This window comes from Pyxicephalus adspersus, chromosome 9 (genome assembly GCF_032062135.1).
Source record: "Pyxicephalus adspersus chromosome 9, UCB_Pads_2.0, whole genome shotgun sequence".
NCBI lineage: Eukaryota > Metazoa > Chordata > Amphibia > Anura > Pyxicephalidae > Pyxicephalus > Pyxicephalus adspersus.
This window is the reverse complement of record NC_092866.1, coordinates 56,179,631-56,196,313: the sequence shown is the minus strand read 5'-3', so window position 1 is coordinate 56,196,313 and position 16,683 is coordinate 56,179,631. Positions and strand designations below refer to the sequence as shown.

The 16,683-nt window shown below is 37.8% G+C and overlaps 1 protein-coding gene across 1 annotated transcript in view; it reads right to left on the bottom strand.

Annotated features, from left to right (window-relative positions):
- Positions 1-504: 504 nt before the first annotated feature.
- EHF (ETS homologous factor) overlaps positions 505-16,683 on the bottom strand; it is a 50,085-nt gene continuing 33,906 nt past the window's right edge. Inside the window, exons 3-9 of the mRNA XM_072421557.1 lie at positions 15,276-15,381; positions 13,117-13,353; positions 11,131-11,190; positions 9,604-9,663; positions 9,181-9,269; positions 8,125-8,261; positions 505-7,407 (exon numbers count right to left, since the gene is read on the bottom strand). Coding sequence (XP_072277658.1) covers positions 7,308-7,407; positions 8,125-8,261; positions 9,181-9,269; positions 9,604-9,663; positions 11,131-11,190; positions 13,117-13,353; positions 15,276-15,378 — 786 coding nt within the window. The 5' untranslated portion in view covers positions 15,379-15,381 and the 3' untranslated portion in view covers positions 505-7,307. The remainder of the gene's footprint in view (positions 7,408-8,124; positions 8,262-9,180; positions 9,270-9,603; positions 9,664-11,130; positions 11,191-13,116; positions 13,354-15,275; positions 15,382-16,683) is intronic.

Here is a 16,683-nt window from a genome sequence, read left to right as displayed (position 1 = left end):
TGGAAGTGTCCATCTTGATAGAGGCAGGGCTTTTCTTCCTCATGTCAGGGCCTCCAGCATGGAGAACATTGAGCAGCACTGTAAGAGCATCATGAGTTCAGATTCGCTCAATAAATAAAAAAAAGATATAACCAAACTGCTCAGAAAGTAGCTTAAGCAAGTACTATAGATTACTTTAGGAAAAAGCTGAAGCACAGAATAAAACTGGGTATTAAAGTTTTAAAATAAAGACAATGGAAACGGCTGATCCAGGGAACATCCGGTGGCCTCCCGGGATCAGGAAGGATTTTTTCCCCCTGTTGGAGCAAATTGAACCATGCTTTTCAAGGTTTATGTCTATAGGGTTTCTATCTGGGATATGTTTATTTCCTTAGTGGTTGAACTTGATGGACTTATGTCTTTTATCCACCTAACTATATAGCTTTGTAACTAAAACACTTTCAATGGGATCAAAGAGGAGAGAATAGGTAAAGTTCTTGTTTTCACACACTTTAAACACAGCAGTTTAAATATTTCAATCTTAAAAGTTTATTTTCTACATACAATTATAAACATTAGCCGTTCATTGGCAATCATATTTTTGACATCTGAATCCCTTATTACAAACCAATTTTTTAATGTAAAAAAATCATAAATTCTACAAATACAGAGAAAACATTTTACTGTCAGTTGATAAAATATCACAAATGTGAGCTCTTCCAATATGAAGATACTTCATTACACTATTAAAATGTTGCAAGTTTTTGAACATGTTTTATGTCCAGAATAAACTTACTTTCTTTGTGCTGGTTTCTGATGGGTGTTAAAATAGGACATTTTTGGAGAATTTGCTTCACCAATACAGTGCCAATGGACACTAGCTAGAAATGATATAAAAAATCTCTAATTGCTTGCCTAACTTTACATTTGACCCCAGTATTAGCTAGCTGTGAACCAGGAAGATGTTCAGTATGCAACTTTCAGGACCAGACCCCATATTCCTCTTATTGGGCCATCATGAGCGCCTACACCAAACATGAATTTGACGTCCATGATTGATGTGTGTTAAGTTTTCCTGCTTTCTATGCTTTACCTTAGTTTTGGCTAGAGTAAGAGAAAGGCTAGACCCTGTTCTGATATTTTTTACAACAACAGTGTATTTTTAGACAGGAAATGAAGTGTCTAATGGCAGATAAACATTCTTGGGTTTGACATTCACTTTAATGTCGAACTTGCAATCAATTAAAAGTCACCTTTGCAATGAGGCTAAGTTTTGTCTATATAACATGAACACCAATTTTTCTTCTCCTACCCCTCACTCCCCCGATAGCCAGCACGCTTTTCTTTTCTCCAACCCTTCAGGTTGTTGGTAGGCCCTCAGCATCCTCCCAATGCCGAACTGTTGCTGTGTATGTTTTTTTCTACAAAACTTTTAACTCTTGGAGGGCACGGAAAGTTTGATTTTAACCTGAAATCAGTTTTAGCCTTGTTTAGCCAAGCCAAATATTTGACATGCTTGCAACAGGATTATTCTAGGGGCGAAACGCGTCGGGTCGGGAGATCTCACAATGTATTTAGATAATTGGTATTTGGACCATCTCTATTTTTGGTGTATTTGTAAATGTAGAATTTCTTCAGATACAAACTGAACAATTTTAATATTTGTTTCATCTGGTTTTATAACAATTATAAAGTTTGCATTTTATTAAGCAATGTAATTAAGTGGTAATTCAAAAGCCTTCTATTCTTCCTTCTCCTTCCCTTCACCTTCCCCAAAGAATAATCCAATTATAATTAGGCTGGGCACGCTTCACATTAGCTGAGCTTTCATCCAAGCTTCCCTATGTCATTTCCCTAATCTCTTTTAATTCTACGCTTGCAACATGGACAGCTTTGGACAAAATATTGTGTAGACCCCAAATGTACAGTATTCTAGCTCCCTACCACCCTGGATTTCTGTCATTTGGGTGTTTGGAAAATCTGGGATGCCTGGGCAACTGGCCTGTTTGCCCTCCTTAAAATCAGCCTCGGCTTGCATTATATTTTGTGTAATTACCATGTAAAATGTTTACACTATAAATCCACTGCTACAACTTTACTTTGGAAAAGAACCCAATATTTCCCTTTATGCTTTGAACTGCCATGTACAAATTCAATAATTTATTATTTTGTTTTACTTTTATTATGATGTCTCAATTCAAAAAACAGATCCCTAGGATCCTAAATAAGCTATGCTAGCCATCCGTTAGTGAGCTATAGGGGGCATGTTTTGGGAAGAGGGGAATACCTAGTAACCATGTCAAGTGGCATCCACTCTAGAACTTGTAACTTAGCATTGTACAACATGTCAGCTTAGACAGGGAATAGGCATTTCTGATGGGTTGGCAACTTACCAGCTTGTTGGCCACTTTAACCACTTAACTCGTTATTAACAAACCAGAATTTCAACATTTTACAAAGATTGATACTTAACCCTACCTCATTAATTGTAGATTATACCACAACTTCACCGTCCATCTTAACAAACCTTAACTGGTATTGTGTTTGCAAACTAAACTGTTATCCAAGCTAAGAATTGAAGGGAAAATTTCTTTATTAGCAAAGCCATCATTATGAATGCAATGTTATTGGAGAAATAGTTACTCAATATTGCAGATAAAACAAACTTGGATTAGTTTAATGACCCCTAGGTCATTTCTAGGAGAAAATCATACTGTAACCTTGTAAAGGTTAGGATGGCCAAGGAAGAGGATGGACAAGGATGACCTTTCTCCCAACATGTAAGGCTAAGTTTTGACTTAGTGGGCATAGCCCTACTTGATTTCATTTTAGCCATTTAAAAAATTATTTCTTCCAGTTATATGTTTTATAATACATTTAAATTTATATAGCTAGTATAGGATCCTGAATCTACCTGTGTATTATTGTAGCCCTCTTCAGGGAAGGCTGGAGGAGGAAGGAACTGTATTGTAAGCCAAGCAGTGTCTAGTGCTATGGACAGCAGTGTTATTAAGCAGCGTTCTATCTAGAAATTCATAATGGAGCTGATCAATGACCAAGCTGTATTTCTTCAGTTGTTTCAATAATATAAAGTCACTAACCTTGATATGTTGTCAGATAAGGGTGGCTAAATAAAAGAATAGTATGAACAAAAGTTACAAATTTAGGCTGGGGTTTGCAGATCGAGCCAACAGTGGAGCAAAGTCACCAAAATTATTGTGATGTCTGGTAGAAGTTCGTAAAAAGTTCAACAAAACTGGCTTTCCCAAATAGCTACAAAATATCAAAAGTTTGGCTATATAAAAAGGGATAAGGTGGGCAAAGTGGATGAACAGCTCTTGGCATCGCCAACGGAATGAGATAAGGTTTCAAAGCCTCTCCAATTGTACTTTCCCTCAAGATCAGCTGACCTGCTGCCATAGACCACATTGTCCTTTTTGGTGAAATTGGACACAAAACATCTTAAATTTTCAGCTTTAAAAACAAAGGAGGCCCCATTAAATTTTACGAATGAAACCTATCTAAAACAAGGAAACAGAATTCACATAATTATGTCTTAGCAAGCATCAGTAAATCATAAATCTCCTTTACATAAACAGAAACATTTCATAACAGTAAGTGCTCTCCTCTAGAAAAATACAAAAAATAATTATAAAAGTTGCATTGAATATAAGGGCACAGTGAGCTTCACCAACTACCAAAATACAAAATAACATATTATCACAACTGTCAGTAAGTTCATAAAAGATCAATAATCATACAATACATTTCACATTTTTCCATGAGAGAACCATTCAAATGAAATGATAGCTTAAAAAACTTCCCCCAAACAAAAGAAAAAAATATACAAATATAAAACTATTCAACCAATGACGTCTCTGAAAACTTTAAAGGGCTTTTTTTTCCAAATTGAAGCTTTTTATAAAGCTTTTTATGTAAGTTGCTGCTTTCAGACAATATTTTGGAACTGTCATTGTAACAGACATATATAAAAATAATAAAAGTTGGACACACTAAGAATTCATTACCTTTTAAGATAAAGGCCCTGATTTATTAAAGCTCTCCAAGGCTGGAGAGAATACACTTTCACCAGTGAAGCTGGGTGATCCAACAAACCTGGGATGGATCTGGTCCAGGATTCAAAGCATTTGCTAGCAAATAGCAAATGACATTGAAGAAATCCATTCCAGGTTTGCTGGATCATCTAGCTTCACTGGTGAAAATGAATTCTCTCCAGCCTTGGAGAGCTTTAATAAATCAGGCCCAAAGTGTCTATGATAGCTCAAGGACCAGAAGCTAGTTTCTGCATATTCTGCTCATTGTAAAAAATATAAGGCTATTTACCTGGGAATTGGGTAAAGGCAGATCTTGAAGCAGGTATGGCCAGACTTAAGACTTAATGCCTTGGCATTGTTCATGTGACCAGCTGCTCAGGGAAATCATAGGCTTACTTTATCTTGGCTTGTCCTTGTGACACGAAGCTATGTGCTCCTGCCAGAGGGATTTACCTTGGGAATACCAATTTTCAATTTTGTGTAGTCTATTCCCCAGATATTTCTCTCGACAAACTAGTAAGGAGACAATAGGGACCTAATGAAGAGATATGTGGAGAATGTACTGCAAAGAATGGGAAACCATGAGTCCCACTTATCACTGGTGGTCACCAGCACAGGAAGAAATCTAAATCCTCCACACTCTATTGGAAGCATTTAATCACAAGTTTTGAGCAGGCCAAACCTTTTTTTAAAGTTTATCACCTAATAACGTAGTTGCCTGCAACGTGCGGAATGTAGTTGTAGGAAATACGTGAATAGTGTTTATAGAGTGAGGTAAAATCATTGTTTATAGAGTATAACTAAAGCAGAACTTCAAAACAAAACATAAAACTCATAATAAATATGTAAAGTAAATAGTTATGTTGAGGCTTATCAAACCAGGAACTTCTGATACCATTGTGGCCATGTGCCATAATTCCAGACTGTTCCCATTGCCTATCACCAACACTTTCTTTTATCCTCATAGCACTTAAGTAGGAGAAGTTTGAACTTACGGGCAACACACACAATGGGCCTGATTTAATAAAGCTCTCCAAGGCTGGAGAGGGTATACTTTCATCAGTGAACCTGGGTGATCCAGCAAACTTGGAATGGATATGGTCCAGGATTAAAAACATTTGATAGCAAATAGCAAATGATTTTAAGAAATCATTCCAGGTTTGCTGGATCTCCCAGCTTCACTGGTGAAAGAGTAACCTCTCCAGCACTAAAGAACTTTAATAAATCAAGCCCAATGTTTCTGTATACTAGTAAGATTTTAAGTTTAACATTAAGTAGTAAGTAACATTTTAAGTTTATCCAAAGACATTTTTAGTTAGTTTTGAATAGAATGGCACAGTGGAACCTATGCCAGGGTATAAATATGTACTAACAAAGGAAGAGGTGAAGGAGGAATAACCTATCACAAGTATGAGTGGGTACTTGGAAAGGCAGTGGGATAAGGTCCTTCTTACATTGGTGGTCAGTGGGAAAGTCAGTGAAAGAAGGACCCCATTACAATAGTGGACATTGAGAAAGTCAGTTAGAGAAAAGTCCCATTATATTGGTGGTTAATAGGGTAGCCAATGGGAGAAGGGCCCCTTATATTTTTGGTAATTAGGAAAGTCAATAGAAGGAGAGCCCCATTAAATTGTGGAAGAAGGTTCCCCTCACATTGCATGTCATTAGGAAAGTCAGTGGGAGAACAGTCCTATGACATTGGTGGTCAATGGGAGAAGGACTACTCATAATATTGGTCATTGAGGAAAATAGTCAAAGCAGGATAGATTGGAAATGTATGTGGAAAAATAACCCATTACACTAGCGGAAAGTGAGAAGAATGCGCCTTACAATAATAAATACTGGGAAAAATGTCCCTGTACCCTCACAGATACCTTAAAAGCTCATTGGTATTAGTAGTTACTTATCTGAGAGTCAGAAATTGCTCATAGAACCCTCATCAAATTCTGGAGGAAGCCTGGTTGGGAAAGGCTGGTCTAGCCTGTCCAATCTTTTCCTTTCAAATGCAATATAAGAGCAAAACCAAGACCACTTTACCAGTCCATTTTACATTCCAGAAACATGGACGTTAACCAGCTTAAATAAAGACAATGTAGTGGTATTTCCTTGTGAAATATAAATTATGTGCATGAAGCAGCTTCCTTCATTAAGTGCAAGTTAAATAATAAAGAGCAACACCAACCAAAATGGAATGCAACATTCGGGGAGAGTGGAGTGAAAATCCTCACTAGGTTTTTACTGTAGTCTGAGATGAAGTATATGGCACAAATAGCAATATTAAAAGAGAACCCATCAGGATAGTTAGGCTTGGGATAGTTATTTCTATTCTTGTCTCTGTCAAATGTTTTTGGCCACCTGACCATTACACCTAGATAAGTTTGTTGGAAATCTCTATCTCAAACCATGGGCATTAGTGGTTCTGACAACTACCCCATGCTCCCCTTTAACAAATATTATCCCTTCGTCAACCCTGTACATCTTTAACAGCTTCTACTTTTGTAGGTAGGTTTCTCCTACGCCCAACTTATCAAAGGATAGAGCTGTATTGGTGCACTGGAGCATAGTGATATTGTAACCGAAAAGGGCCTTCGACAAGTTGTTGACACACTTGTAAAAGCACAAAAGCATTGTTTAGTCTGTAGCATTAATGGCATTCTTCACTGGAAACATCTCAGCTCAGTAATTTTGAAGAGTTTACATATAAATGGTGTAATGGTCAAGTGTCCACATACCTTTGTCCATATAGCAAGGCACCAGTATTCCCTTCCATTGGACTTTATGCATGTTTTGGGCCAATGACTCACTAAGTAGTAATAGAAGATTGTAAAATGATGGTAAAGGAGCTCAGACCTACCAAACCAAGCAAGAAAATGTCTTCTTACTTCTATCTTGACAAGTTCTCTTGAAACCTAAGCTCACATGATCTCTAGTGAAGGGAGATCAACCACTGTAAATCTTTATAGTGACCTGGTATTGGACAAGCTTATACCTCACTCAATCAAGACCAAAGAAAGCTATTTTGAATAGAGATGCTCTAAAAACAATGTTCCTATCCCCGTTGCATTTTCTTATTTCCAATCCATAGGTCTGCAAACTGCTAAAATGATGAAGTGATATTGGTAAGAAGGCCCCAAGCCACAGAAAAACTGTGTACATATATTATTCCCCAAGTAAGAGAGAAATTGCTCCAGGCAATAGGTCTCTCGACTTCTCTCTAAAGTCTTCAGAGTTCACTATATAAATAAATTAGTTCCAGTATTGTATGAAGGCAATTCAACTGTCATTTTCCCTCCAGCCACGAGCGTTTTTCCCGAACTTGTAGACCAGGCGTCTCCCATCCACACGTTCTAAGATCTCTCTTTTGTAGTAGTATCTGGTGAAGAATTAGGAATAATTATTAATATGGGCAGCTTGAAGTATAACTATAGGCAAAATATAATATGATACACATAATACAGTTCGTCACTAACAATAACACAGCAGTTCTTTGTTTTTGTGAGATCTTTCCAGTAGACCTAATAAAGTGGACCTATCACTGAGAGATTATGTAAACTGTCATTAATGAATATAATTTAAAGAATGCTAACCGTCTGGAAGTAAAGCTGATATGTTAGTTTTAGTCATTTAATTCACACACCTAAAACAATCATTAGATATCTCTGTGGTCATTTTGACAATTAGTTGAACACTCAGCCCCATTGCATACTCATTAGGGGTTAGTGAGTCAGAAGGTATTAAAGGCACATGATCAGTATACCAACCGGGCAAGCAATATATTTCAAAACCACATCAAGAAATGGCATCTTACATAATCTTTCAGTGAAGGGTTTCCAACCGGTAGGAATGAAAGGAGCAATCAAAGGATGACATCTAGATGCTACTATAGGCACAGAGGTTATTACAATACAGGGTTCTCCCCAGGCCCTTTTAGCTGGGCGCACCACCCGGCGCTTTAAAGCACCCACCCGGCAGTTTTTGGGTGGTTACTAAAGAGTTTGGTCACAATACAGGGGCTGCCACCCACCTACAATTTCTTCCCACCCGGCTTAAAAACATTTCTGGGTTGAGCACTGCAATAATTTCTCCTAACCTCATGGCACGGCTGAGTTTTTCATACGTCATACTGCTGTTGTTTTTCTTCTTCCCCCAGAGCTGAGCTACTGCCTCAGACTTAAGGAATCGAAACACCCCTTCCGACCGGTCTTCCCACCGTATAAGTCCGGGGTTCTTGGGTCACTTTGGATTTTGTAGGGAAGCCATCCTCCTAAGGTTAAGAATATGGGACACATGCACATATATCTATCATCATAGAGGAACAAGAGCTGATTGAGCCATCAAAGCATATTGGATCAGGGGGCTATATATAGTGTAGATCAGCCTTTCTCAAGCCTCGTACTCCTTAGGATCCCTTGAAATAACTTTTCAGATCCAAGTAAACCCCTATCAAACAAATTTATTGGTGTTCAGTGACTAAAAAAGCATCCTAAATTGGTAGCCAGTTTAAAGAATTCTTTACATTGGGGTCAAGAATGCAACAATTTTAGACAACTAAAAACTTTATTAAAGTCATAAACCCGGCTCGACCTAATGGTGTTGGCCCCAGAACTTTGTACACATCATCAAACAGAAGGTCACAATTCGAGGAACCTAATACAACCTCTGGAGGAACCCTGGTTGAGAATGGCTAGCCTAGATCCTTAATGAGATGCCATTATTCAACAACTCTACAAGGCCTAAAGGTTTGGTGATGACGCCATTTGGTAAACCCATTAAGGGCCTCCTCGATTTCTCCAATCTCTACTTCAAAGATAATAGAGAATACAAATTACTTCACTAGCATTTTTGTAAACTATTTATGTTTTCATTCTCTTCAAATTATCCAAATGATATCGCTACTTATATAAAATACGTTGTTTCTGAGTCCCATAGAAATTGTACAATCTGCTACTGGGGCAAGAATGAAGATAAGATGCTAGGAGGAGTTAAAAGGTTCACTATAGTTAAAGAATTCTTGAAACAATCTCTTTTTTATTTGCTGATCATAAGACACAGGTGATGGATCTTTACAAAGAAGAATTTTCAATCAGGTTTGCATGTGCAGCAAGATACAGTTCTGAAATAAGCAGTAAATGATAGTTCATATGGCTGTCCTCTGGTGTAGATGCTTACCTGTAGTGTATTGATTAGGGGTCATTGATAGATTGTTCCGGCAGTACAATTTACTATCATAAACATCTGGAAAACAATGAAACTGCCAATCAGATTCCAATAACTCTATACTCCAAATTCAAAGCATATCTAAAGACAAATCTCAGTGCACATAGAAAAAAAAAGGCAAAGTTTAAATAGGCTTTAAAAACTGGTATGCCGCCATATGTTACATTGTTTGGGGGGAATTTAGAAACCCTAATAACCTAATTCCCCTCCTGCACCCCCCAGAACAAAATTACTTTTCAGCAACCCTATCTGATGTGTGTACATAGCCTAATTCCCAGTTTTAATGGCAACATTATGAAAATAAATTATTTCTATACAACACATATTCATACTTTGCCTACTCTTTACTTACCATCATAGCAGGTTTCATATAGGTAACCACTGTCTTTCCATGGAACCATTGAGCTGTGATCTATAGACAACATATAAACAGGATAAAGTTTGGGTAGTTAGAAGAAGAGCTGGTTAGTATGGTTAGGTAATTACAAGGTAGAGCTGGTTATTATGATGAAGTAGCATTGTGTCTCTATAAAATGCTTCCAGTATGTCTTGTACTTTTGGTAAATACCTGTCTTACAGGTGTTATAAATGTATGTAATTGAAACTGGGAACAAAGGATATTTATTTGGTGGAGATATAATAAATATTGGCCTCAGATAGAGCCTAGTTGCCAACCCTGAGAATAATCAAAATGAAAAAATAAAACGAAAGGTAGGGTTTTTTTTGAAAATTCAACTGTATTCGTGATAAAATATAATAAAATATAATACATTTCACAAAATATTTCACAAAATAAAGCAGTTTAGTATGACCTACGACTTGGGTGTGGGTCATTACCATGCTGGCCCTATAAGGGCACTAGACATTCAACTTCTAACCGGAATATACAAATGTTTTGAGAACGTGTCGCATGCGTAAGTCGATTACCCGACGCGTTTCGCCCAGCCTGGGCTTCCTCAGGGGCATTATATGTAGAGCGAGAAAGCACATAAGTTCGTTCGCAGTATATATCCTTTAGTAGAAAAGCGAATATGGTTTTGAAACATACATGAAAAGTACCAGGCTGGTCTTTTATGAAGGAAAGTTTTCAATCCTATGCGTAAGGAGCATAGAGAGTCCATCCCTGGGGATGACCTTATGCAGGGTTCTCGTCTAAGGAGACACAGAGATAACTGGACCGCGGTCTTTGTGACCACGCTGTATTGTGTAAGAATGTCCGCATTCTTGGCAGCCATTCTTACACAATACAGCGTGGTCACAGGGGCCGTGGTCGCCTTATCTCTGTGTCTCCTAGACCCAAGGCTTAGGTCATACCAAACTGCCTAAATTTCTGAAATGTATTATGAGATTCTATCATGAATACAATTGAATTTTCTTGCCAAAAAACCTTACCTTTTGTCTTATTGTTTCATTTTTATAATTGTATTCCTTCCAGTTTCCCCTGGCTACCTGCATCCCGATTAGGGAAATTAATTGTTGTCACTGCAACAGGTATAGATGCGATAATCATCCAAATGGGCACTTGTTGTGGTAAGAACTAACAGAAGAATACTTTCCGTTTAGAAAGATTTCCTCATACGTTCTATTATATCTATGAAACACAAAATTAAAAAGAATTCCAGTGGGACACTGATAGAAAAAAATTCCTGGCAGGATTGTTCTTCATGTGTTTGTGTTGGTTTCCTATAAGTGTTCAGGTTTCTTTCCAAAAACCAACTGTGTACCTGTATGACTGTCATAAAGATATAAACTCCAGGACCAAAGCAAAAACAGCTTATTCTGTTACCAAAAGTTCTCCGGAATTTGTTGTTGTTATATTAACAAATTAAAGAAAAGTACAGATTGTGCTAATTGTTATATATATTTACAAGGATCATACCTGCTTGTTCTGTCTTGATGACAACATTGAGAGACTGCAGCACTTGGCTCCCATAATTACCTGTTAGAAGGAAAGTGAAAAGTTAAATAGGCATACATATGGCTGCAACATTTCTTAGCTAAAATAATTAGGTTATTTTATTATAATACTATAGTTGTGGGTGGAAACAGGCATGTAAAAGTTGACCTAAGATCTGCGTTCATCGACTACGCAGGAATTATGTTGGAGGAGAACATATACAAGTATTAAAGCCTTTGTAAATGTAGATATTAAATGTAATAAGCAAACTCAGTTAGGAATATGACCTAAAGAAGCATGTTGCAAAGAAGGACCCCTGTTCTCGGTATGAATGTAATTGTCTTTCTGCAGAGCTCCAACAACTTTCCTACTAAGTTTAAGACACAGCTCCCAGAACAGCAGAGAGCATAGACTTAAAGTAGCAGATTCATGTCAAGTAAAGAAAAAGTAAATTAAACTGGGATAATTTAGTGAAACAGAAAAAGTATTGAATATAATTTTAAGATTGAGAGGTCAGCAATGGTAGCCTCCAGTATTTGCTTTAATTAGAATAAAGTAGAAGGTTGGTCTTAGAGCAATGAGGATAAGAAACAGTAATGTTGGGATAACCATTGAAAAGTTATTATATGACCCATAGAGCCACGTTCTGATACCACCATGTCTGGTTTTCTATAGTTCTGGAGTAGTGAAAAAGAGAGGATCTACACTTATGCCAACTGGGGTATGAATTGCATGATGGACAGCAGCTGTATAGATGAGGAGGAGAATTCAGAAGTACATGGGAAGCAGGGTGGCTGTGACTGGTATGGAGGGGAGTTCTGGAGTTGGGGGATTTCCCATGGGGCCCAGTAATTTCTAGCTACACCCCTGTTAAAAAGTTTATATCTTACATCAGCTTTTTATTAGCCCCCTGGAAGTCCTTGACATTTTGTTGTATAAAAACTGACACCAGTTTGGATCGTAGGCATCCTGAGGACTCACCATACCACCCCTATATGATAGATCCCTGGCTTGATAACCACCCTGGTTCCATGCTAGTCCCTGACAATGGCAGCCAAATAGGTCAAGGAGAGTGATTGGAAGGTAGGTATGTGATTACCACCCCCCACGTAAGCACACAAACCCTCATTCTTAAACAAACCAGAGTCTATCTCCACCATAAACTAATCCAACCCTTCCATTAAAAAATATATATATCTTTCAGCAGATGATGCCACCTTTCTCTTCTTGCATAGTGGTGGGTGGCCATTACTGATATACAGAATGTCTTCATGTAGAGACATTGGAACACTGCTCTATACAGCAATAGTATGAGCCAAGGCCAAATGATGAGGCAACAACATAGGATGGGTTTATGATATCTTGGGCTTCCAAAAGTGGGTTAAAAAGAAGTATTGCTGGACCATGTAATGGTTAGTCTGTGGGGTACAATTATGAAGAGAAGATGGCTTTTCCCTAAATATCTGCACAGATCAGCCTCAATAATTAAGAGGAACATTTTTTGCTCAGTATGCTTCACAATAGATCCTGTAAATAGAGTGGATGGGCCAGCTGTTGCAGAACTGTTGCATGCATGAATGTTTGCTCTGAACTGTCTAAATGCCAAGGAGGAAGAAAAGAATGCAGGACTTCTGCCATGATATTCAGATTAATGCAATAAGGAAATTAAGCCTCTGCTGAGATTTATATGACTTGTTGGCTCTGAATTCTGTTTACCATACACGAGGCTCTATAATGAGTCGCTTAGGGAGGTTGTGCCCCCCACCCCAAAAAAATACGTACACCCAACTGTCCATAATTTCACGTAGACGCATTACAGTTCCTGTGCCCAACCAATTTATATTTCTTAACCATGGTCCATGGTCCAACCATGGTTAAAGGGTTTGGAGGAAATGTGAATGAATTGCAGAAATATAATGAATATATATATATGTTAACATTTTGAGTAATATTTTATGAGTTTCTCACCATGCCACTTGAGATTATGGACGCTGTTGTACAAGATATGTCCAACCTCACCGGCAGCTAGCGTGAAGTCATGCAGCGTCATACTGCACAGCCGTTCCCCTGTGATATCAAACTCCTGGAATGCGATACAGCTGGCGTCCAGTTGGTTGGTGTCCACAAGCTGCTGCAGCCACTCCCATACCTGGTACTTGGTCCAGTACTGCGGGTGAACATCGTGCCACTGAGTCGCGAAGAAACCTGCAGATGGCCAACATGGTATGTCACCAGCTCCAACAGAATTAACAGTTGGCAAAAGGTGGAAATTTTTATAGAAGCTATTAAATCCAAGTATACCTGGATTTATTTTGCTTTGTTTGTTAAAGGAGTATAACCACCAGCACATGTAAATTATAATTAACAATGATAATTGCTTCCTGTTCAGAGAAACTTTGACATCCTTCCTGCTATAGTATATCTTTGTTTTTTCAGCTGGTATATATATTAAATTCACAAATTGAAAATATGTCAAATAGTTAAAGTCTATAAAATATTATTATATAAAGCCCAAGCTCAGGCGAGGAAGGTTTATTGTTCTACGTGTGTGTCCAATTGTCATTTAAACATTTTCGTGCAATTCCATCAGAATTCGAACATGTAGGGTTGACAATAAAAGCCAATCTGGGCTCTACTGCTCTCACACTGTAAACATGTTCACAGGAGGGAAAACTGCATTATGACCTCATCACTATGCTGTTACTTCGTCCAATTAGCAGACTGGGGGTTGGACCAAGACCTGTGTGCACCCTCGGACAGGTGGAGGTCTAGATCACAGGATTCACTAAAAGACTACTAACCTATTTTTTGCGTGAAGGTGCTACATAACAGTGAAAATGTATTGTATTTGCACATATAAGTGTGAATATTTATTAAGTAATATATAAGGTACTCCACCTGTGTTAACAAAAGAGATTATGGTCTCTTCATTGATACACAGCAAACATATGCAAACACAATGCAAATCCTGCTTAGCCGCAGGTGTGTAAGTGCTTCTCACTCACACTTCTACACAATCGGATATTTGCTTCTTTAGAAAACCTATACAATTTTTAGTTATTCCTATTTATAAGAATAAATACAATTTTGAGGCCGATTGCCATTTGTATTGTTAACACCACTTTTGTATGTACATATTCCATTTTCTAAATTTATTAACATCAGCCTAATTGTCACTTTCACTATTCCCAGATAGGGGTCATAACTTTAAACATGGAGAATGCCATAAGTCATAGCTGGGTTTGTTTTAAAACTCTCTGATTGCCACTTTTGCAGTGATTATAACTTTATAAAGTGGCAATCAACAACCTATTGTTATTGCCAACTTACTACCACTTTTTAACATGGCAAATATTGCAAGGAAAATGAATGATCAGTTATTCTGTTCAAGTTAATCACCAGTTTAGCGTAAATACACAATGACAAATAAAGTACTGTATAAAATTGGATAGCTCTTTTGTAAAAAATAGTGTTATAAAAGTTTTTTTAAGCTTTGCTATTCTGTTATCTAATCACCTTTTCTCTATGGATAAATCCTATGGAATTCATATTAAATGAAATTAGACCTGCTGACCATTGTATATCTATAAGTCTGCTGGCTTCATTCAAGATAAATTTCCATGCAGGAGTTGGTTTCATATGTGTATAGATATTTATTATTCACTGGTTCAATACATGGGCTTACTTACTCAAATTATTTGTGTACATACCTATGATTCCTATTATTTTGCATGATATGAATTCTGTTCCACTGCAGGTGATTAGCAATATTCTGTAGATGATTTAAGTGCTGTGCTTATTTTTGTTTTAATTTTTTATAATCAGCCTATTATAATCCTTCCTCTAATATTAGAAGTAGTTGGGTGCTTTGGAGCTGCAGATCACAAGAAAGATCCAGCATTGCAAAAGTCAAGTTCTTTTCATTGGGACCCAGTACAGAAGCACCCATTGACCCCTTCCTAATGGCAGCCCTGGGACCAATGTAAAGTGAATCTGGATTGGGAATAGATGTTTCAGAACAAAGGTAATGATAGTAAACAACTCTGATAGGGCTGGAATGGGTAAGTAGATGGGTGCCCTTTGTTACATAGAAGCCACATCTGTATTTAGCACAATGTCCTTCTCACCTTCACATGTGGAATAAGGAGTGGTCCAAGCAGGCTGGTGGGGAAGTGGAAGTGGGTTTGCGCTCGGGTTAATATTCATAATGCTGTTTCTTTGTAAAATCATGATCTGTAGAAAAACAAAAATCATTAATATACAACAAGTATAACTAATACATATAGTGTACACAATAAGAGGAACAACAACTAAACCAGAGGTAGTGGCTGATATGGAGCCAATGGCCCTTGTGATCATCCAGCCTTGACCTTACTGGCTTTGTTTTACCTGTGGATTTATTCACTCTTTTTCCTGAACTTAACACTATGCCTAATATAATATTAATATGACCCTTAATCAATATTCACATCCAATATTATCACAAAATAGTACCACATTTGGCACGCAAAACGTGCCAAATGTATAAGAATACAAATTGTAACATTCGCCTTTAAAGTCCTACATTTGGCACCTGTTGGCATATGGTAATGTTTTGTGAAATTTATAGTTAAAAAATGCTATTTTCCAGGTTTTCAAGCTTTTTTGACCTGCCAGATAGCCAGCAGCTTGCTGGAGCTCCAATTTTCATAAGCTGTGCCTATTCACCCAGACCTGAATTTATTATTTGAAAATTACGGGTATAGTTGAAGAAGATCCTATCCTTGTTCACAGACAGAAGGCATGATATAGATCAGATTTAAAGATGGCTCCAAGCAGAAAATAACTAAACAATTAAGTCTATGATGTATAAACAAGCTGTGAACATTGCACACCCACATTTTTATTTAAACAGTGGCCACATTGTCCCCACATGGTCTCATGGAGGACTAGCATAGCCACCCTCTTGGATACGTATGCTCATGCTTGAACACCAGTGCTAGGCATAGTAGTCCAAGGCTGGTTGAATGTGCCAACGCTGATGGACGAGCCTCAGATAAGTTCAGGAACCAAGTGGGTCAAAAGGAGCTGAACATTCATTAAACTGTTGTGTTTTCAGCTAATTAGCAGCTTTAGAAGGAAGAGGGGGCTGGTGTTTGAACAGGTTCCAGATACCTGCTCGTCATCTGGCAGGAAATAAAAGGAAAGGAAGAGAGGAAGGAAAGAATGAAGATCCCTAGTTTTCACCTTACACCTTCTACTAGTTCACACATTTTTATTTTCCTATAATTTGCACAATCAATTCATAAAGTGAACGAGCTGAGTAACTTGGCAGTGTTACAGATATTGATATTTTTTAAGGTTTTACAGGAAATGAAATCCACGCAAAGCCCTCCCTCCTGGCAGGGAAAATGAATGACTCTGTAATGGCAGTTACTCAATGTTTTTATACTGTCTGATTCTGACTGACAGCCCTGACAATGGGCCCGATTGTTTTGTCACAGTGCTACTGATCCCGGAGCACAAACTGCAACATGTGGGTACTTTACACGTAAC